Source organism: Anomalospiza imberbis, chromosome 11, assembly GCF_031753505.1.
Source record: "Anomalospiza imberbis isolate Cuckoo-Finch-1a 21T00152 chromosome 11, ASM3175350v1, whole genome shotgun sequence".
Lineage (NCBI taxonomy): Eukaryota > Metazoa > Chordata > Aves > Passeriformes > Viduidae > Anomalospiza > Anomalospiza imberbis.
This window is the reverse complement of record NC_089691.1, coordinates 17,279,250-17,302,701: the sequence shown is the minus strand read 5'-3', so window position 1 is coordinate 17,302,701 and position 23,452 is coordinate 17,279,250. Positions and strand designations below refer to the sequence as shown.

The 23,452-nt window shown below is 45.9% G+C and overlaps 1 protein-coding gene across 1 annotated transcript in view; it reads left to right on the top strand.

The window, feature by feature from the left end:
* LRIG1 (leucine rich repeats and immunoglobulin like domains 1) overlaps positions 1 to 23,452 on the top strand; it is a 91,763-nt gene that overhangs the window by 18,272 nt on the left and 50,039 nt on the right. Inside the window, 2 exon segments of the mRNA XM_068202200.1 lie at positions 17,533 to 17,604; positions 22,220 to 22,294. Coding sequence (XP_068058301.1) covers positions 17,533 to 17,604; positions 22,220 to 22,294 — 147 coding nt within the window.

The window sequence follows — 23,452 nt, the reverse complement described above, 5'->3', positions numbered from 1 at the left end:
GATTTCCTGAGGGTTTGTGTCTCCAGGGCTGACTAAGGTTTTAATTGACTTCTGCAGAGTGTTCCTGTTATCTCTGGATTGTGTTTTATTAGTGCCCTCCTTTCCCACCTTGGCTGTAGTGTATTTTGGGAGTGTGGAGGGCTCTTTTCTGCAGTGATGGGCCCAGGCCATCCAAGGGTGAAGGCTTCGTGGTGCCCCTTGGCTGCTCTCCCTCCCTTGCCTGCCCCTGGTTCTGCAGGAGCTCCTTTACCCTTCCCAGCCCTCTGTTCTTATTCCACTTTTAAACTTATTGGGGAAGAGGACAGACATCCACAGACATTTTCCTTTCTGAGCTACAAACAAGCTCCCCTCACCGATGATGCAGAAATGAGGGATGGGGAGATTTGGTGGCTTTGGTGCATTCATTCTCCCTTAGAGGTGCAGTGGGATGGATGCTTGGGGTTTCACAGAGACCCTCTCCTGTTTTCTGGGCTGGTTTTGTGGGAAGCTTCAATGGACACCTGCCCACCCCATCTTTCCTCCTGCTTTTCCCAATGCAAGGCATCTCTGTGCTCCATCACCACCAGCAGCCAGCCCTTGGATGCTGTTGGAGGTGGTGGGCAGTGTGCTGACCTCTCAGAGCTGACCATTCCACCTCAGTCCCGTGCCTGCTGCTCAGCTGGACTTTGGAGCCCAGCTCTGGATGGGGCAGGGGGAAATCCCGAAGAAGGAGGAAATGTTTGTTTAATTCCTGACGTGGTGTAAGGTTCAGAGCGAGCAGATTGTGAAACAGCAGGGACGGAGCGGGGCACGGTTTTCCCTGCAGTTGGCAGATAACATGTGCAGAGCAGGCAGCCAGCGTGGGGCTGGGGGAGAAAGACACTGAGGTTTATTTGTTTGTGTGGCTTGTTTTTAATTTAAATAACCTTTATAATTTCCCCTCCCTCTGAATAGTAAGTGATTCCTTATTTATAAGGGCCTCGCCTTATTATTCAGCCTGAAATACAGGCTGCACTCCAGCTTTTACAATTGGGATTAATTTTTAAGATGGGTACAGGCAGGGGGCAGGTAGTGTGGGCCCCCTGTGTTTGCATTTCCTCTGCTGTTGGAGGCCTTTGGCTTCTCTCCGTGCATAGCTGGGGCCAGCTGCCTGCTGCCCTCGCAGCTCTGGTGCCATAAAAGAGGCAGCAATGTGTTCCCAGCTGGAACGGGGCTGGATAATTGCTCGGAGCAGGTTTATGGTGGGGAGGTGCGAAGTGCCCGCTGTCTGTCTGCCCCCCTGCAAGTGGCTCTGCAGCTGGGCTGGAGGCTGCTGTGGGAGAAGGGGACCTGCTTAGGGAAAGATTGCTGTGTTACCCATCTCCAGAGTCATGGAATCGTTGAAATCACAGAAAGGCTTGGGTTGAAGGGGCCTTAAAACCCATTTAGTTCCCATGCCTGTGGCCTGTGCAGGGAAGCCACCCACCGGACCAGGCTGCTCAGGGTCCCATCCATAGAATGGTCCCTTCTCCATAGGGATCCAAGTCTCAGAGCGGGCTCTGGTGCCCATGCTGAGAGTACTCAGGGAGTGCTTGGACAAGAAAGCCACACTGGGATTTCAGAGTGCATCTCTGGATTTCAGACTGAGTTTGATTTATTAAGGAGGGGTGGGGGAAGGTGTCTAAGGAGCCATTTGCCAGCTTTTCATAAATATCCTAGAGATTTCACAGCGGAGTGCAGAGACTGTTGAGGCTGGCTGGGCATACCAGAAGCTTTATGAAATAGTTGCATTTGATCAACACCTAATGGCAGTCAGGCTGCTTGGCCCAGTCTCGCTCGCCCTCTCCAAATCCCAGAGGAGGCAGGAGGTGCTGGGGTTGGCCCTGCTCGTGGCCCTGCTCGTGGCACGTGTCTGTGAGGCGGGAGATGGCACCCCAGGACATCTGTCAGTGCCCAAGGTAACATTTATTGCCGTAACGAGAGCAGTGGGGCTGCATCAGGTGCCTGCTGTCCCCTTAGGTCCAGGGCAGCGAACTGAAATGCTGCCTGTCCTTCTCCACCATGGTGTGTGGGACATTGCAAGAGAGCTTTTTCAGGTGGCCTTGCAGGCATTTCCCAAAGTGGCTGGCTCAGGGGCTGTTGTGGTTAGGCTGAATTCATTTGGTGCTGTTGCACCCGCTGCTGTTGCCCGCAGGAGCTGCAGACACCACCAGTGTGTCTGCACCCAGTGGCAGGTGAGGCTAGAGGGGTGAATCCGCCGAGTGCAATGCCCTTGATTTAATTGCCAATAAGTTTTTTGGGTGTTTGCTGTCCTAGAACCCCTTGCTGAGGTTTCCTGTTTGTCCTGCTCACGTGAACAGCTTCCCTGCTCCTGGCTCTCCAGGCTTATTGCAGTTCCTAGAGACTTGTTCTCGGGTTCAGAGGAGCTGTTTCTGCAGGCACACACACTCACGTATTTCTCTTGACCCAAGTCCTTCCCAGCCTGGATTTGTACTGCTCTTACCTTGCCTCGTGGGCCAGCATCCAAATTCAAGCACAAGAGAGGTATTTGAGGTTGATGCTTTGCTGAAAACTAGCTTGCTTTTTCCCCTAAAAGAATGAAGCAGAAAACTTCAGATAGGGTAGGAGTTTTCAGGTAATTTTATGAAGATATTAGTAAACAGAAACATTTTCAGCAGCAGCAATGTTTTTCAAAAGTTTGCCTACGAGCAGTTTATTGATTTAGCAAATAGGCGGGTAACACAAGCCTGGAGGTGTACGATGGTTAATGTATAACCATTAAACAGACTTATTTGGGCACTTTTTATGGGTTCTCATAGCAATTAAAGCTTATAAACCTGTGGAGAGTGTTTTTATGTGGAGCAAAATGAGAACCTTTATCGCAGTGAAGGTGTTCATGGAAAAGGTACAGTTTATGTAATTGTATTCACGTGACTTGACGTAAGTGTGGGGCTGCAGGAAAAGAAACAACCTACTAGAGCTAATTCCCAAGGCTGATTGCAATATTCCTGTGTATTGGCTTCCCTCCCAGTAGCTGTTTCAGTATATTGAATTCAGTGTCATTCCATGGGGGGCATTTTATTGTAAGCCTCCCTTGCTCTATACTTATTTTTTGGCTCTTTCCCCTATGGGTGTGGTTTTTTGGTGTGTTTTTTTTATGTGTCTTGGAGTAACTTTGGTGGTGGTGTCAAATTTGCTGAAAAAAAGAGCATGAAATGGTTTCCTGCTGGCTAATGTGATCAAGCAGTATTCTGCAGCTCTGGAAGCTCTGTCCTGGTTAAAGCAATTATGCAGGACCCAAGCTTTGTGGGGATATGGAAAAGCCTTTGTTTTCTTAGATTTTTTTTTCACTCCCAATACAGTGTATTTAATGGAAAGTGAAGACTGAATGAAATGTTGGGGATTCAGTAGATGTGTGTGTATGTATATATGCCTGTATAAAGCTGTAGTTCCTCTTTTTCAACTAAAAGAAACAAAGGCATAAAACCAGACTTTGTTTCCTGTATTTGCAGCAGCACCTTCTCCACTCTGGAGCCATGTGGATGGTGGGGGAGAAAGGATGGGGAGGGCAGCTTGGCTCAGTTTGTGGAATTGTGTGATTGCAGAGCTCCAGGCAAGTATTGACACCAGGTTTCTTGGCAGATGTGCTGTTTCTGAGGTGCCTTGGGAGCAAAAGATCCTTCCCTGGCACTTGCTGCAGCCCTTCCTGGGGTGGTGGAGGTCTTGAGTAAAGGGAGAGAAGCTCAGTGAGTTTTAGTGATGGATGCTAAAAAAAGGTTTCACCCACAAATACTCTGATATCACCTTATGAGATCTCTACCAAAGGGATGGATGTCTGGCTCATGTGCAGAGGGATGGGACACCGTTGGTATGTCAGCACTGCCAGCCTGGCACAGGTCTGAATGCAGGGCATGCAGGCATCTGCTCTGCTTTTTGCATCTTTAAAAAAACAAAATAAAAACCAATTGCTGGCCGAGAAAGGGAAAATTGTAAAATGCTGTTTTCCATCAGCAGTTGGCTGCCTGGGCTTTGTGCCGTGGCAAAGGTGAGCATGTGTGAGATAACCTGCTCTCTCTGCTGCAGTTCTAGAGAATACACCAGAGGATTGTTAACATCAGCCAGATACCTCTGTGCTGTGGCTCTGTAGTGCAGTCTGGACAAAAGGCTAAATTGGGCAGTCATTTTTGCAGTTACTTCCTACACCACACTCTGGAGAAAGTCCAGTATCACTTAGTTAACTTTTGCAGAGCCATTTCCTGTAGGTTTTGTTAGAGAAAAGCAAGATTATGTGTTTCCAGTTGCAGTAGAGTTATTTTCCCCTATAAAATGCACTGCAATTTATTTTTACACAATTTTGATTGGTTTGCAAAGACTTGGCGGGTTTGGAAGATCTGGAAAGTTTTGTGCTTTTGTTTTTTTTTATTTCATACCTCACTTGCTGTGACAAATTGAGGAAAATGTGTTTTATTTTTTAATGTGGCATTGCTGAAGTCTGGCCAGGCTGGGAACAGGGAGCGTGCACAGCATGTGCTCCCACACTGATGTCTGACCCAGGGTCCTGCTCCTGGCAGCGCCCGGTTTTGGGAAGCACTGAGGAAAGTTTTTCTCCTTCAGGCAGGTCACAGCCTGGCAGTTTGCTGCAGCTGTCTGTTCTTTGTGGCTGCACAGATGTGGTGAGAATTGCACAGGGCTTCTTTCCTATGTTTTTTCAGCTATGGAGGTGCTGGCACCCTCTGGTCTCCTTGGGCTTGCCCACTTCCATCCCTCCCATGTCCCCTCTTGTGGGGTGCTTTGGCTTCTCTATCATGGTTCATCTCAGGATTTCTTCATCTTTTCATGTGAATTGCTGCATTTCTTTTTCCCAGTGCTGTCTGTGCTTAGAGCAGGAGTGCTTTCCACAAGCCCTAACTATTCTTTCTCTGATTTCCTTGAAATGGTGACATTTCTTACTATTTTCATAGACATTAATCTATCTACTCTCAAAAGGACATGGTTTGAGTTCTCCAAGCAATGAGTGCACCTGTGTCCCTCACTGTGCAGTAACAAACCTTGGGAGCACCTTCTGCATTCGTGTTTCCCAAATAATCCCATTTTGGAGCAGGGGTTGGTGTGAAGCCAAGGAGCCCTTAGCCCTGTGAGAGCTGCAGATCGTGTAGTGAATGGTGAGCCCCTGGCACTCGTCAGAGGGAAAGGGTATTTCTGTTCCTGGCCAAATGGCAGTGTTAGCTTTTCTATTTTCAGGGCAGCTAGGTGGCCACCCACATGGAGCTTCATTATGGGACGTTTTAATAATATTTGAGAGGCCATTAGGTAAGTTTAAGATGGCAGCTCCTTTGGATTATGCCTGAGTGAGGTGGGCTCAAAGCAAGAAGGAAGGACCTGTCTGCCTTTTAACATCTTCTTGCAGAATTTGTTGCTTGACTGCAGCATCCCTTCAGATGAAGGGATTTCCTGTCCTTGGAGCTGGAGCTCCTGTGACAAATGCATATCCTCTGGTGAACAGAAACTAAGATATTTAAAACAAAAAATCTTATCTGAATGCTAAGAGGAGCCGTGTGATTCCAGTAATAATAGTTAAAAGAAGAAAAAATTAGTTTATCCAAGTATCTTCTGAATCCAGCAATTTTGCAGGGAGAGTGGGTTCTTTGTTTCCCATAGCAAAAGAATTGGGAAATGTTCCCCTCCCCTCTGCAATGTGGAAAGGATAAAAATCTATAGAAGGGAAAGTTTGTTCTTTGACTGAACCTTAAACATCTACATTCCCTTTGAATTAGCTGTGATGCCTTTAGCTGAGAAACTGCAAATCCAAGGGAGTTCATTGAATAATAAATCAAGGCATCCATCCAGCAAAGTACATCAGAGCCCTTTGAAGTAGATGAAAAAATACCTTTCTGATCTGAAAGAGAGCTTTGGTGCCTGACTGATGCTAATGCAGGGTTCAAACTCAGCTGCAGTGGCCTCCAACACAGAGATGGGGAGCAGGAGCAAATGTGGGCTTGTGAGCAGCTGCTTCCCCTTGGCTCTGCCAGGAGCCCCACTTGCCCAGGATTCCTGAAAGTTTAAGAAATCCAAAGAGCAAAAAACTGCAGCCAGTGGAAATAAGGGCTGACTTTTAATGCTATAAACTTCTGAGATACCAGACCTGGGGAAGAACAAGCTCATTTGAAGGACTTTCTAAAATTTAATTGCCTGTAACTTTTTCTCCTTCTGAGACTTTCTGCAGTCTGACTTGCACTAATACAGAAATCTGGCTTTGTAAGTGGAAGGAGCTGAAAAACAGCACCAATGAAAGCTGTAAAGCTCTCAAAGATTTTTAAAATAGTGCTTCTGTAAAAGATGTGACATTATATGCTGGGGCAGAGTGCAATAAAGATATTTTACTAGCACTCTTCACAACTTAATCGTAAGTTGTACAGCTGTCCCAAACTCCCCTGATAAAGCCTTTCTAGCTGTGTATATCACTGTAATTGTATTGCCACATGCATGGGTATGTGTTTGTGTTCAGAACTGCCTTTGTGTCTGTAAATGCACATGAAGGTCACGTGCACTGTAAATTATTTAAATATGGATGCACAGATGTGAGATTTTGCTGTATGTAAGGAATGTCAAGGCTGGCATGGAAAGCAGCAATAGGTTCAATTCTTCCCTCAGTGACTTTTTGGCATTCCTTGGGCAGAGGCTTCAGCTCCATCTACTTTGACATTGCTGCTGTCCTAGTGGCAAATACCAATACAGGAGTTATGCCAAAAAAGTCTGAATGCTTGTTCTGACAGCTGACCCCAATGTTAACATCGAGCTAGGAAAGCACTTTTTATAGAGCACACTCACACACACAGTTACACACTCACTGACTCTTGTATTACTCTTGATCTAAGTGGAAATGGCTTGTTTTAAATGCAGTTTTTCCATCTTGAAGGTCAATTAAACCAAGTTGGAGGTCAGATAAAAGGGACAGAACATTTGCTTCTTGGTGTATCTATTTCTGTAATGTTATCAGTGCATGTGGTTTTATTTCTAGCATTTTGTTCCCAGGGCTTCCTCTAAGGCTGAACAAATTGAATCAGTTGGATGTAGTACAGCTTCCAATTTGGGGGCAGAAATCCATTAAATTGCTTGGTGCTTTGTTGGCAGTACGAAAGTGCTTGGAGTGGAAGTGCATTATGATTGGACATTGATTACTCGAAAGGAAAGGCGATGGATGCTTGTGTAAACCATGCACCTCCAGCCAGGATGGCCAGCTTAGGGTTTTTTTAGCTTAAAATCTTCAGGTTTTGCCCTTAAAATGCTGTTCTTTATTACAGAGAAGAACTATTTTTAAACTGGAAATGGAGAGCTGTCTGCCATGTGTTCCTCACACCTCTGGGGGATTAGAGCTGGCCCTGCACCATGCAGTGCTGCCAGCCACAGACAGCCCATGGGTAACTAGTCCTTGAGATGGTTTGAGGTTATACATCATTCCTTTCCACACACAAGATGTTTGGATTTGGCCAACCTCTCACTTTCAGCCCGTGGCATTGGAAAGTGCCAGGAATGTCCTTGCTCTGGTAGATTTCAAACTGAGTGAGTTTATGGTGGGCATAGCAAGGAGTCCAGCACTGTAATTCCACTCAGACTGATCAGAGAGGGCTTTATTTGCACTGTGCAGAGCTGCAGAGTTGCCTGGGTGTTCTGTGAGATCAGAGTCACTGCTGCAGGGGGAGGAGAGGGGCAGGGCTGGCAGGGCTGGCCACTGCCTCTGTCCTGGCTGGCCCAGCTGGGTGGGCTGTGCTGGCTCTGCTCCCTGGGCCCCTTAAACTTCACAGCACATCTGAGGAGGCAGAGCTTCACCTCCGTCCATCTGCTGAGAGCATCCTGGTGACAGCACAGCACATGCACTGGGTGGCTGGGGAGGAGCAGCCACCACTGAAACAGCTGTGTACTGTGGTGAACAGGACAGCAGTGGTTCTTTCTGGGAAAAACCTCTAAAAGCACTTGGGTACCATCACTGTATGAGAGCAGGAGGTGATGCAGCCCCTCACTGTGGGTGGAAAGCAGCATCAAGTGCAGGAGAAGCTGGAGCAAGCCTGGAGTGAGCCCCCATGCCTGGGCCACAGGAAAAATCTGCACACTGTTTTTTTTTTTTTTTTAAAGTTTTTTCCCCCCACTCTTTGCCTGACTAGATGTTCCTTGGTGCCACTTCTCAGCAAGCATGTTTTGGGGGGGAGATCAGTCCTTCCTGATTAACTATTAATAAGAGCCAGGAGAGAGTGGCTGAGCAAACACAGTGGCAGAGGCTTGTGTGCCCTGTCCCCACCATTAATGATTGACTGGGCAGGGCCATGCCCAGTGCTGCCACTGGGCCAGGCATGGCCAAGTCTCACTCAGGGTGGGCTCTGCAAAGAGTTAATTCCAGCTGTGGGCTGAAATTTCTTCCTCAGGGCTTGGGGATCCCCCAGGAGCACTAATGCAGATGTGGTGCTGCTGGGTAGTGGCAGATAGTGGCAACCTGTTGTGCCAGGTTGTGCATTTACTAAGTTAATATTTCTGATTAAAAAGTGGTGTGGGAACAGTGGAAAAATATTTTGGCCTGTTAAGGTCTCTGAGCTTACCAGCAACACTTGCAGATGGGATTGAAACCATTTGAATCCCCCAAAGAGAGCAGAACACATTACAATTCTGTGCTCTTTGAGAAAACTTGAAATATGGATTATTCAGTATTACCGAATGGTTGACCTTAAAAAGTTTTCTAAAATCATGGAAATGATTGAACAATGTTTGAAGAATTTCTGAATTATCACTCTCTCTTCTCTCTGCACTCAACTTCTAACCCACAGCTGGATTTTGCAAAGTCATTTGGTGGGAGGGTTTGATTGCTAGTAGTCAAACATGCTGCTGTGGGTCTTCCCAAACATCTGAAAAAGCCAAAGGTTTAACATGGTTTATCTGCTGTGAGTACTTGTGAAGAGTTGCACAACTTTCAGAAGAAAATATTTCCTTTGCAAAAGGAGCCATTTTTGAAACTGATAAATCAGCATTAAGTGCTATTTACAATGCAGCCCGTTATTGTTAATGGAGGCTGAGCAGTTCTAAGGTAGATATGTCTAGTAAATGACATAGTTATTAATCCTCAATAAATTGGTTTAATATGTTGAATACACAGTGGGGAACCTTAATTGAAAATGTTAGTAAAGAAGTCATGGCCTTTTATTGATTTACCAAAGAAAAACAGCGGTGATGGAAGTAGGAGCAATTTATTTGGTATTTTGTTTGAGCTGGGCTATCCAGCCCTTGCTCCAGTGGCTTAAGAGACAGTCTGCTTTGCTTTGTGGATGCAAAATCACCAAGAAAGAAATTTACTATCAAATTAGAAAAAGGTGAGTTTGGTCATATATAGTCAAGCAACCAACTTGCAGGCTTTTGGTTTTAGGGCTATGTCTTTCTCATGGCAGTAGTTAGCACTTTAATTAAAGTAAAGAGCTCAGAACAAACCCTATGGGTGTCAAGGCAGATGATGGGTGGAGTTTTGTTTGTGGATTAAAAAACCCTTCACATCCTGCTTTTCCTTCCAGCTGCTTACCTGTCACAGGTGGCATGGCAGGATTGCTTTACATTAAATTAAATTCAGTTATTCTTATTTAGCTGCTCATGCCCCCTTTGAAACGTGTTTTTGCTTTGATGCAGTCCTTGGAGCTGATGCCTCAGTGTGTTTTGGAGAGGATCCTTCTCCTTCAGGCAGTGCAGCTTAATAGAAGAGGCAAATATAGGGAAAGATTGCTGCAATTAAATCCTGCCTGCCCCAACCCCTGCAGCATCCCCTGTTCCCTGCACACAATGCTGCCTTTGACTGGGCTCTCTTGTTGGGGGCAGAGGAACTTGTGGCCCCAACAGGAGGCTTTGCAGCCTCAGTGGCTGCAGGCTGTGTGCCTGCGGCTAATGCTCTTCTCAGAAGCAGAAAAAGCATTGTTGAATACCTTGTCATTTGTGCTTCCTTTGCCCTGCTGTCCTCTGTTGGTTTGAGTCCCTGAGAAGCTGCTGGGAAGGGCTGTACATGTCCCCAGGAAACAGAGGGGCCTGGGGGGATCTCGCTGCAGGGACAGGGGCTCACAGCCCTCCCCCTGCCACTGAGACCACTGGATGACTTTCAAGTTACTTCACTTCTTGAAATCTCACTTCACTTTTTTTTGGAACATGGAGCAATTGAAATACCGATAAAACTTGTTGAGTGGGCCAGGACCAAGCTCTGCTGAAATGAGTGTGCTTGGTTCTCTTCTGATGGTGCAGAGTCATAGCATGAGGTCCATGAGTACCTGGGTTACCCAGGTGATTTCTACATGTGTTATGGAGTATTTGCATAGATGGGTGATTATGTAGATTAAATTGCATCTAAGCCTTCTGTCTCAAGAAAGAAAATACGGGTGTTTGGAGGAGATGATCTTTCAAGAAAAGTAAAAGAAAAAAAGCAGACAAGAACTCATACTTGAGTTTTGCTAAGGTTATTAAAATAGGAGGAAATGGGATCCTAGGTTTTGTCAAAACACATTTGTGTAAGCCAAACACGGCCTAAAATAACCTGACACTGCCCTGTTGAAAGAGACAAATAAGCCTGTAAAAATTCTTGGTGTAGGAGATGTGGAAGGCCCAGCAGCCCTGCAGTGTTACCCAGTGCTCCTGCAGAGGAGTGCTGCCTTTCCTCAGCCCTGAGAGTGTGCCTGCTCATCCTGTGCTGCCTGTTGGAGTCTGGCAGGCCACAGTGGTACAGGTATTTACATTTGCAGCCCTGTGTGAGCTGACCAGCTGTGGTGGGTGCTCACCAGGCACCTCTGTGAGGCCAGATGTGTGCACCCAAAGTTGTGAGTGCAGACTGGCAGAGCAGGAGGAAGGGCCAAGGCTGAAAGTGTGTCCCTGAAAGTCACTTGAAGGTAAGATCATTCCCAAGTTTCTGTAACCATACCAACCACATGCTGAATTAAATTGTAGTCTGGCACAATACTTGTCCGTGATGTGGTTTTAATTAGTGTTCTTTGCATTAATGGCTGCATGCATCTGCTGGGATCCGTGTGGTATCAATTCTTTGGGGATCATGCTACAGGAATTTCCTTTAGACGGTATCATTGGTCATGACTGAGAGTGATTCATGGTGCAGTTTTCTTGGTGTCTGGATGACCTCTCAAAGTTTGTCTTCACTGTCAAATTAGCTCATATTATGTCTTGAGGGCTGCCCTTAAGTTGACTCCCTCCTGCACATAAAGCCCCTTATATGAGCAGGCTGTTAACCCAAGCCAGTATGATGCTGCTGCTGCTAATTTGGACAAGGACATAAGTAAAGCCTGAGTGAGCACATCAGCTGAGCCACTAACAGAACCTCTCAGTGGTGGGGCACAGCTTCACCCATGTGGGTGCTGTGTAGCCTCTCCATGTCCTGCAGAGTCCCCTTCTCTCTGAAGCACTTAGAGCAGCAGTCTGGGGCACCCACCTCGCTGGTGCCCTGTGTTTTGGTGCTCTTACCTCCTTCTAGGAGGCAGCTCTTTCCCATGCTTGGTGTGGGCCATTTCTGGGCTCCATTTTAGAGTCTCTTGTAAGCTGGATGCTTTGCACTTTAGGCAGCACACTGTACTCGGGGTCCCCTAGAACAGAAATCACAAGGGGCTCAGCTTGGGGCACAGTGGCTGGAAAGCTGCCTGGTGAAAGAGGTCCAGGAGGTGCTGGCTGTCTGAACATGACCCAGCGAGTGACCAAGAAGGCCAGTGGCACCCTGGCTTGCACCAGCAATAGTGTGGCCAGCAGGACTGGGCCAGTGATCATCTTCAGCACTGGTGAGGCCGTGCATTGAGTCCTGGGCTCAGTTCTTGCCCCCTCACTACAGGACACACAGTGAGGTGCTGGAACATGTCCAGAGGAAGGGACTGGAGCACAGGTCTAATGAGAAGAGGCTGCAGTAGCTGTTTGGCTGCTCTTGCCTCATGGGAGTAGACTTTGGACCTGTCCTGTGCACAGGAATCAAAAATGGCCTAAAGCTACTTCTTTCTGTCCTGACTGTCCATACAACCACCTGAATCCATGCAATCTCTGATGGCTTTGTGCTTCAGCATTAATGCTCACCTGTCACTGCTTACAAGGACACTGCCATCTCTCTGGCACCTCACAAGCTTGTTTAAAAGAGACATTTAAGTGTGCTTTCTTCCTGCACAGCTGTACACTTTTAGCATAGGCAGTGTGCTCCCTCTCTTGCTCCCTTGGCCCCCATCCCCAGGCTAATTCAGCTGCAGCCATGCTTTTCATACCCACTCAAGTGTGCATGGGGCCTCCATTCCAGTGCTGTAAAGCCATCTACAAACATGTGGGAAGAGGATGGTGCCTATTCAGGAAGCTGCATACTAGGCAGCTATCTTTCAACAGATGAGCCAGAGGAATTTCTACTGCAGGGCTCAATTGTTCTGGGCCCTCAGCTCCCTTTTGTGCAGGAGCAGTGAAAAGTTGTGTTATGACAACGGTTGACAAAGTGTTTAATGAAAGCCACAGTTGGCAGTGACAGAATTTCAAGCCATCCTCCTTTCCTCCAATGCCTGTCATCAAAAGGTGCAGAAACACTTTTGACATAATCTTTTGCACTGATAGATAAATGGTTTTGATGCAAGGGTTGGAAACTTTCACCTTGTAGAACAGAATTCAGCCATCATCGTGGTGTGCAGAGACCAGGAGCCATGTATGTCTCTGTTCCTTTGTCTGGTGAGCCAGACAGGCACCTCTGTTTCCAACAGAGAGGTAGGTGGCTTTCTCTGCACTGGTCAAAGTCCTAAAGCAGAGCCAAAACTTGTACATAAACTCCTGATCTACCCTGCACCTTGCCCAAGGGGGCAGGGCTGGCCTCTCACAGGTCAAGGAACTGACTGATCCCCCCTCACTGGGCAGCAGGACTCTTTCTGTGATAACATTTCCTTTGGGAGACTGAACATACCCAGCTATTTAACAAGACTTTCATTTCAGTCTCTGTGGTGGTCAGTGATCCACAGTGCCACTTTCACAATGCCAACTGAAGGCAAACACTGCTTTCTTACTTAGAGTCTGGAATGGCTGAAAAGACAGAGCAGGGCCCTTCCCATATTGATTTAACAGGCTCTCAGTTCCTGATCATGGGCATCTTAGTGACAGGAGGGGAAAACCCTACATTGTTGGATTAGCCAATACAAGGAAGACTTGAAGCCTGTAATGGATAAATAATATGCAGAGCAGTTTTGATGCCAGTAAATCAGAATAAAGTTTAAAAACATTTACCAGCTTTTCCTTTTCAATAGAACCTGATATGAAAAAAACAATCTGAATATTAGGGGCCACTGAGGTTGGTGGTTCTGCTCTTTCTCCTCTGCCAGCTGTAGAACTTCTAACCTTTGTAGGATGCTTCCCTGAACTCACAGCTCAGGCTCTTGAATTGGTATTAGTTGACTTCTGTTTTCTTTCCACAGTTGCCTTGGAGAGATCAAAATATCCTTCCATGAGTAATTCAACAGAAGCAAGTGCCCGTGCAGAGGAGCAGGCCCAGGGCACTGAGCAGTTCGTGGGCAGTCCCACATTTGGGCTCAGCTAACCTCATGTGTAGGTGCCAGAAAATGGGCAAAACGTGCACCAAAGACATGGGCTCTTGAAACTGGCATAAAACACTGTAGGTGATGCTTTATAAACTGGCTTTGAAGAGATGCTCGGGATGAGAGATACCTCAGAGGGTTGGGCAGGTGCTGATTTGGGAAAGGACAGGGTTTTGGTGTTGGGAATTGATGGCTCTCTTTCTTTGAGGAAGATATTTTGGAAAACTGATGGCAGAAACATTTGTTTGGTGATCCATTGGGCGACTGTGTGGCATCATCCCAAGGGCTCCTCGAGGAGGAATGCATTTTGTGCTATGGAGGAACAGCAAATGGGACAGCTTTCAGTGATGGGACAGCTGCGCCCCCGGGCTTGGCATCTCCAGTCAGCCTCCACTGCTGGTCTGCTGAGCTCAGAAAGGCCAACCTGGTGGGGACATTAAAGCCCCTGCAGTGCTTTGTTCACTGCTGGACATTTGGGACCCACATATTGGGGTAGGAGAACATCGCGTGCACCCATGACCTCAAATTTTGAGCTCCCTTCTTTATTTATTTATTCCCTTATTTATTACTGGAGCCCAACCAAGATTTAGGCCTCATTTCATCAGCATCAGGCAAACCAAGACAATACCTACCTCAATTTTATTTACAGTCTAAATAGACAAGACAGACAAAGGGTGGCTGTGGAAACAAAAGCTCTGGAGAGGTGATGTGACATGACCCGGTCACACAGCAGGAGATTAAGAGAGCCAGGAATAGACAGAGGTTTCCTGACTCCCAGTCCCAATGATCTATCTATTGGAGCACGTTAATTCTTTCTCTCACTTAAATGCTGTGACTGGCATGCCACATACTGCCTAGCGAAGGGATCAGAGAAAACACATCCTTTGATTGCTAATGCTTCAGGCTAGAAATTCTTGTGTATTTTAATATAAGTTAAAGCATAGCTAGTGCCAGAAACTCAGTAAACTTTATTTTGGCGTATCTATGTAATTTCAAGTCTCCTGTTTATTTTGTACTGATTGTATTTCTAGTTTTCATTTCCTCACTGATTTTTGAGCAGTGTAGTGTACATTTAGTGAGGATAGTTGGTGTGGTTGGGGTGAGTAGTGTGGGGAGAGCTGAAGACTTTGGTGTGCAAGAGGATGGAGTTCACCTGCATTTCTGCAGGAGCTGTTGGGAAGTCTTTCTGTTGCTGGTGCAGCTGTAGCTGTCTGCTATCTGAAGAGCCAGCTACTTGTGCAGTGACTTTGATGTTCAAATGTCTTGAACGGCAGCAGCAATAGTCAGAAAGTCGCTTTGGGTGATGGTAAACTGTGGCCATGAATTCCTTTAATTTGTGAAGATCCTTGTTTTTTCACTTGTGAACTTTGGAGGTTCATGCCCATGTCACCCAGTGCTTGAGCACAGGCTAAGCCAGGGATCTGGTCCCTTTGGCAAGTGTAGGGACGATCGGTTCTGGTGCATGTGTTCTTGTTTCTTGCTTCATAAAACAGCCTCTTAGCCTATGGCAGAGGAATGTGTTGAGGAGAAATGCATTACCTGAAAAACGTGAAGTTTGGCTGCAGTAAAAGGCATAGCAATACATGAAAACAGATGGATTCATGCACTGTCATGTCTGGCTGTATTTTCCCCTTTTAGTTTGTCACTCGTATCTCTGTGTATTGGCTTTATTGTGCTGAGCCTGTAGGATGTTACCTGTTATATTTTCTCTTTTTGCCTGTAGACCAGGCAGGGACAAGCTCCAACCTGATCTTACTGTGTGGTTAAAAAAAAAAAAAAGTAGTAATGTAATCTGTGGGCAAATTGCACTTTAATTCGTAATTGTGCTATGAATATGGACTTGGCTTTCAAACACACTCTGAGTTTAAACTGCAGTTTGACTTTTATTTAGATAAATGCCTTTGAGTTCATAGTGAAATGGATATCTGCTGTAGGCTGGTATTGATTTAAAGGTCTCTTGAGTGTTTTAAAAGACAGTAGGGGCTTACAGGACAGCATATTTTAAACTGAGATGCTTGGTTAGGTTTTACACTCCTGCATAGCTTCAGTTCTAGGCTCTGTTAAGAGCCAGCCTGCGTTGTTGATTTGTAGAGCATTCTTCCACAGCAGGTGTTGGCAAAAAATTGAACATTTTGGGCAAGATGCAAGGAGCTGCCTTCAGCTGAAATGATGGGGAGTGGTGTGATGTGAGAGCCATCAAATGAGTCCCTCGTGCAGGGGAAGGCTTTGAGGACTTCCCATAAATGCATTGCAAGAGGGCAGGTGATCAATATCTGCTTTTTAGCTTGAAAGAGGTGTTTATCACTTCCTGCTAATCACACAAAATTGGTAAGCTTTGTAGTTTTTCAAGTCTTGGTATTTGTAAGGCTGCTGTGAGCCTGGATTTCTCTCTGCATTGCCGCAGAGTGCAGTGTGTTAGTGTGAGCACTTCAGGAGATATTTTCCATCAGTGCTCTTCTGGCAGCTGCTTTTTCTTTGTGTGTGCCTCAGCTCTGGGGTCATGGAGCACTGGCAGAAGTTCAGTAGGTGCCTGTGTGACTTGGATCCTGTTTACCTGTTTGGGTTGCAGACCTGCTTGCTTTCCATGGGCACAGTTTTAAAGCAAAGAAAAACCTAAACCTGGGAAGATTGGCGAGTTTTCTAGTCAGACTGGCTTGGTGGTTTGAAATAAGCAGCTCAATGTTCAAGGGCTTATCTAAAATCAGGCCATGAATCTTTTGGGTTGTGTTCAGAGGTGCAGTAAGAGGGTGTAACCTCCCTGCAGAGGAGGCACGAGGGTTGAATTTTACCCAGGGTAATATCCAAGAGCAGGGTGTGGAGCAAAGTAAAATTAATAAGTCCCCCTCACAATTTCCTTACAATTTACTGTGGTTGCTTTTCTGCTACCACCCATCAATTTGCCTCCTCCCTCTTTAGATTACACACTCACAGAAACATGCCAGCACTGCATACAGAATGGTAATTAAAGCACTTGTTACTTTCTGCATCATTAGACACTTGGTTTTAATTGATCCGGTTAGTCCTAGCTGCAGGTTTGACCTGTCCTGTGTGGTGTGCTGAGAGTGCATATCTTGGAGGGAAGACTCTGCTGTTGCACTGAGTGATGCTACAGCAGAGCATGGCAAAGCTCTTGCTTGTGGTTTCTGAAGTTGGCACTTAATTTGCATTATTTTGCCCATTTGCTGTCCCTAGCAATTCGTGCAGTGTGTTCCTTCCTGCAGCATGTTGAGCTCTGGATGTGTTTCCAATCAGGGGTGTCCTGTGAGGCAGATCTGTTCTCCCACCAGCCTGCTTTCAGATAATACAGCACAAACCATTTGTTATCCATTGGTGCTAGAATGTGATTTAGGTTTAGATTTGGGCTGTTGGATAGTTGGAAAGTGTTGGCTAGGGTTGTGAGAACCAAAGTGTGTACTGCTGTGTGGCTTGAAAGCTGTGTGCATGGATTAAAAAAAAACATTTAGTGATAGACTAATTTGTCTTATATATATCATCTTGTTAGAAAATGTAGAATATATTTTATGTTTACACATAGTGAGTGTGCATACCTCTGTATGTGTATTTTGTGTGTAACACAGTGTTATAAAAAATACCCTGTGTGAATATAGCTATAAAATATTTAGTGGAAGGTTTGTTGATTGTTTCAGTTTCAGACTTTAATTTGTCAGGAAACATTCTATTCATCTGTGATTAGTTTTGTGGTTGGAAATAATCAATAGTAGAATAATAAATGTAATTGTGTAATATGAAGACAAATTAAAACCACACTAATCTACTGCAAAAGAGGAAGAAGCTTGGGGAGAGCTAGATAACATTTTTGTCATGGAACTAAACTCACTTGTGCATTCAGCAGGAAAGTGCTGCTCTCCCATTTAAGTTCTCTTTAAAAAAAAAAAAAAAAAACAAAAACCAAACCCCAAACCCTCCCAGTGCAATCCAGAATAATTAAGATGACTCTGTTTTGCTGAGCAGGGTGACTGTATTTTGCTGATCCCTCTGTCTTTTATTTTAACAGAAATCTGAGCTACAACAAGTTGGCAGAGATTGATCCTTCTGTCTTTGCAGAGCTGTTGAACCTGCAGGAAGTGTAAGTATTCTTTCAAAGGTTTTAATTGTATTTTGCCAGGGCTGCTTGTAGGCTGTGAGGAAATTATATCTTGTTTCCTAAGACAGTACCTTCCTTTGGCTAAGTTGAATGAGCATGTCTGACTTGGTGTGGAGGTTTTTTCCCTCCATATTGTATCTGGGCTGCTTTTTTTAAACTAATCAATGAGCAGAACACAACATCCCAATTAAAACAGCAGAGCTGTTATTGGAAATCATTGGGGTTTGCCTCCCTGGGTGTTGTGCAATGCTTGGAGGCAGCAGTTCAGTACACCTGAGCACACACACAGAGCTCCTTGCTGAAAGCATAACCCTGAAGCAAGGCACAGCAGCCTGGATTGTGATACCTGATGCCAGCCTAGCCCAAATCTCCCAGGAAACAAAGGTGTAGTGTAGTGGATAACAAAGCACTTAACTGTGCCTCCTCCTCTCTCAGACATTTGTGCTCCTCTTGGAACCAGAACAAATTCTGTTGGAAGTCTTGCTAGAAGAGGCTAAACCAGCAGAGCTGTCTTCTGCTCTGGTGAGGCAAAGAGGAGCTGGTGAAGGTCTGAGTGGCTGTGCCAGACCCTCCTTGCTGGTAAAACAAACCTATTTCAGTGAACTGCAGGTTTTCCAAGCTCCTGGCCTCTGTGAAGGCTCAGCAGTTCTACTCAGAGAGGGGCTGCACTGTCAGCCCTTCACAGGGATCCCTGGAGTTCTGCATTTTGGGGTTTAAAAAACAAAAATTGACTGAAGTTGCAGGCGGTGGGCTGAGGTAATGAGCTTGTGTCTGCCTGGTGAATCGCTGGCATACTTGAGGTTTGGGCTCTGTTTGAAGAGCTACTGGTGCCTCACAGGAAACTGAAAAAAACATTTCCTTTCAGAAACAATGCTGTGCTCTATCAAACATTTGCTCTTGTCCTCTGTCTGTTTTCATTAAGTGTTGGGACTCATGGAGGGGCCAGATCCTGTGATTCTTAAATAAGCAGAAGTGGAATTCTCTCTGACTGATGCCTGCTGGATTGGACTGTGGAGATTAATGTAGCATCTCTCTCCTGGCCCGATGGCCCCTGCTCCTCTGTTTACATGAATAGTAGGCACTTGCTGGGAATCATGAGTAAGTGAGGAATGTATATCAGAAGTGACTGCAGTGCTCTGAAATCAGCTCTGCACTATCTTTAGAGAGAAAGTGATGTGGGTCAGCAGAACACTGCCTGTAGGATCTGTTTTCTCAACTTCTCTTTTCAGTGTGGAAAGCCTTAAATTGCTCTGTGCTTAAAGAAGAGAATTGCAGCCCTGATTCCGTGAGACTTTAGAATTATGCTAACACGACTGTGGCTTAGCAATAGCTTTTATTCATGGAAGTGCCTGAAGGTGTGTGACTTCTGATTCCCCAGGCAGGGATTCCCTGAGCAAAGTGCTGCATTTGTGTAAGAGCAGGACAAGCCCTGCACTGAACAGTTACATGCTGTAAAAAGGTGTCAGGGTTTCTGGGGAGATAAGTATTGCAGCCACAATGTAATGGGTAGATAAGAGCTGCTTGCTGTGTCAGAAAGACAGGGTTAGGGAATAGGAGAGAGCAGAAGAGTTTGTTAGGAGGGAAAGGGAGCAGTCAGAAATGGGAGACTGGAGGGTCTGGAGCAGAGCCTGGAAGGCAGGCTCTGGGAAGTGTGAGGGAGAAGCTCTATTAAAAGCCCTATCTACTAATCATGGTTGCTTTTGAATAACAGCTAAACCACAGACCACTGAAATAAACTTAATTTCACAAGGAGAACCACATCTATATTGCCAGAGCATCTTCTTTCTGAGGGTTTTTTTTAAGCACTTTACAAACATTCATGAAATAAGCATCATGCTGTGGCATGTCTGGAGAGCAAGTCAGTGTTTCTCTGTGCATGCTGTGCTGGGCAAACCAAGGCACCCTCAGGGAAAGAGATTGCCCCAAATAATAGATGCATTGATAAGACCTGAACCTCCCATGATGCTTCAAACGTGCTGTCTGTGGCTCCTGAGCATTACACAAGGCTTAAAACTCTGTGTCTCTCCATGTGAATAATTAGTGTGGTGTATTTTGAAAACATTTTGTTTGCCCTTGATTTAAAGAAAATATCTGCAGACCAAAAGATTTAAAGCTTCATACCTTATCTTGGATGCTCCTCTTTGCTTGACTGAGAGTGTGATAAAGCCATAGAAGAATTTACCCTACACTTTTCCCTGAGTTTAGGCAGTTGTTTGTGTGCTTTGTTTTGGTGGCAGTTATGAGAAGGTTTTGGAAAAGTTTTAAGTCTGTGTAAGGTGAAATTTAGTGGCTCAAAGTGATGCAAAACCCTGTGATCCCACTTGCTCTGAAATAAGTGGTGGAGGCTCAGGGTAGGGGCTGGACTGGGACATTATTTTCCTTCAGGACACTTGATCTTTCTCTCATCCCCTTTGGTGGCTTCATGTGATGACAATCCTCTGGTGTCCATCCATTCTCATTCCTTGGTTGGAAGGATGGATGGAGGGTGCTGCTGTGGGGTAGACCCTGTGCTCCTTTCTGGGGTTTCCTCAGGTCATATGGATCATGGAATCCACCAAACTGATGGTTTCATGGCTCTCAGGCTTTCCAGGCTCATTGGTAGCAAAGAAAGTAGTAACCATGCTAAAATTCCTCTCCAAACAACTCACCTTTTATTTTCTAAAGTGCCTTTCACTGAAAGCTCTGGAGAGCTGTGCTATTTTTGAGCAGGCTCCATTTCAGCTTGACACCAGCCTGGCAACTGGACTGTAAATATTTTATATGGGTGGCCCCCCCTCTCCTCTGCTTCAGCATCCAGAGGGTTTGTGTCGTCAAAGGCGAGGGCTGGGGAATGAGACTGAAAGTGTTTTAAGTTGTTGAGCCCAGCTGTTCTGTTTTGAGGGGTTTTTTTCCCCTCTTTTTTTTTTTTTTTTTTTCTTTTTCAATTCCTTTACATAGGGAAAAGGGGAAGATGAGTGGGAAATCCCAGGCAAATACAGAGCTTGGCTGTTTCCTCTATGTCAGCAAATGGTGCCTGTGAGCCAAGAGAGAAAATGAGGTGGGAGAACCACTTCTGACTGATTCCTGACATGACAGGAGGCTGATATATGAATATCACACTTATGTCAGAGGAGGGTTTCACCAGTTGTTAGACGCCGGTTGGTGTCAGAGCTGCTTAACCAGAGCTGACCCAGGCTCCTTCTTCTCCAGAAGATGCTTAGTTAGATGTTAATGAAAATGTGCTCAAATAAGCATTTTAATGCTCTTTCCAGCTTGCTTTGTACCTTTGGAAGCTCTAGACCATGTTGTAATATGAGCAACAGTGAGCTTTTAGTTGCAGAGTGGAGTTCCTTGCTGTATTGCAATGCATCTGGCTTTTTTCCCTTACATTTTAAGGCATGGGTATAATGTCAGAGGCAGAGGAAAGCTTTTATCCCAGCAGTGCTTGGAACTCCTCGTGAAATCAAATATCTTGCCTCCTCTCAGAGGAGCCAGAAGGGAAGTTCTGGGATAAATGTGCCACTGCCCTCTCCCACCTGCCAAAAATAGTGTTACAAGGAAATAAGAGGGGAAAGAAAAACCAGCATAATTTAGGATTGCCCCTTCTTGTGCCTGTAGCTTAGCAGCCCTTGGCTGTGCAGCTCTGGGATGCTTTGCACCCAAACTGTGATCTTGTCAGGATTCCCTGCAGAAGGGGAGCACTTGGAAGGCCTTCAGTGACCCAGAGGCTGTGCCTGGAGCAGCAGTGATGGGAGCAGGGCTTTTTGGGGGTCCTGGGGAGCCTGGCCAGGGCTTGGCTGTGATCACTGCAGCGAGAGGGGGGAGTGGGCAAGAAGACTGAGAAATTAGGTAATTTTCAAGCAGCCAGACGAGCGACTGTTACAGTAATTAATTGACTAATTCACCGTACAAACAAGGGCTCTTTAAAGCAAGGAAGAGCCAGTCACATGGCAAGGATCTGTTTTCAGTCACAAAACCACTTGAAGCACTAGGCCCTGGCAGGGGACGTTTCAGTGCTGGTGGCTGCAGGAGCGGGTGGCCTGTGGTGCCATTAACCTGGGGCTCTCTGTGCTCCCCAGCTGCTGGAGCAGGGCCCCTGTGCCTGGTGACATTGCTGTGCCCAGCACTGCCTGCTGTGCTGCTGCTGTTTTTTGTGGGGAAATCCCTCTGGGATTTCCAGAGCTGGGCCTGGTATGGAGAAGATGCCATTAGGTTGTGCCCCCCTGGCTCTGACCTGGTGTGAGCAGGGGCTGCTGCTTGGGGAAGGGGTGAAATTCCTGTCCTGAGCCAGTGGCACATATGGCCTTAAGGTGCAAAAGTCTCCTGTCTCAGGTTTGACTCTGGAAACACAGGCTGGTGGGGGGCTGTGGCACAACGCTTTCCTGCCTGGCACTTTAGGGAGTGGGCGGCAGGGGAGGAAAAATCCTTGTTCTTGTAAAGACAATACAGTGGAACCAGTGGTGGTGGCTCTCATGTATTAAAGAGTAAGGTGTGGCCATCAGAGGTCCAGAAAAACCCCTTCAGATGGAGGCTTCTGCCCCAGTGTCAGCCCTCCCCTGCTCCTGCATGCCTGGGCACGGGCTGCTTGCTTTCAACCCCCAATTTGTGTTTTTTGCAGGAGACTGGACCACAACGAGCTGAGTGCCATTCCCTCGCTGGGATCTGCTGCTTCCAGCGTCCGCTCCCTGCACCTGTAAGTCACTGCCACCTCCTCGGGCTCTGGGCGCTCTGTGGGGAGGGTGTAGCTGCCTCTGAGAGTTCCATGGGTGTCACATTCATTCCTGCTGACTCTAGATTTTGGTTTTTGGCTTGTTAAGAAATTTAAGAATTAATTAACCTTAATTAAGAAACATCATCTGGAGTAGTGCGATTTGTGTGAGGTTGTGTTGTGCTTATGGTCAGTGGCAACTTATGTCAGTAAATTCCAAAAGTTGAAAAAACTTTTTTTCTCATCTGCCTTTGGGTTTCAACCATTAGGTCATACTTGTGCTATTAGATTTTACATTTTCTTTATTCTTTTTTCTCTTGGTTCTGTTCTGATAATTTCTTCTTTCCTCTTAAAGCCAGAGAGTATTCATATCTTAATCTTTTAGGGAACGCATTCCAGACCTGTTTTTATGATTTCTTTCAGCTTTTTTTAACATTTTCTTTTGAGAGAGCAGTGATTGCAAAGCATGATCTGCAGAAGGTTTGAAGTTCCTAACTTTGGTAGTTTAGATGACCACAGAAGCATTAGACACCTGAGAGCTCCTGTGTATTGGCCACCAAGGCTCTTGGATCAATGACGCTGCTGAAGGGAATAAAATATTAAAATATCAAACTATTTAGTACCTAAAGAGTTTGGACTTCTGAAATGATTTTTGCATGTGTCTGCTTGTAATGTGCACTGAGAAGGAGTTTTGCTGAGATATGCATGATGCCTCCCGGGTTCCTGGGAAGTGTTTTTAGCTAATAGGGACTCCAGCAAAGTGCTGGAGCAGTTCAAGTGGTGGCTTCCAGTACACCTGCAGGCAGGTATCTGTGTTCTCCATGGATTTGGTACTTCTTGTGGTGGAAAATGCCTGTGACCACTCCACCAGATTGGCTTCTCTTGCTCAAAAGGCTCTGACTTACTCTGAGGAAGTCTTTATCTCTTGACTTACTGTGCTGCCGCATTTTTGCTGTGCACCAGGGTTCGAAAAAGACCTCCAGAAATCTGATTTATGGATGGAAAGCTTGCATAGAATTTGCTATCCAGGATATAGTTTTAGGCCCCCCAGATTGGCTTCTCTTTCTCATGAAGTCTGTAAATGCTCTGAGTTCCACAAGCCCCTGTTGTTATTTTTGCTATTAATTTAGCCGTTGGCAAAGA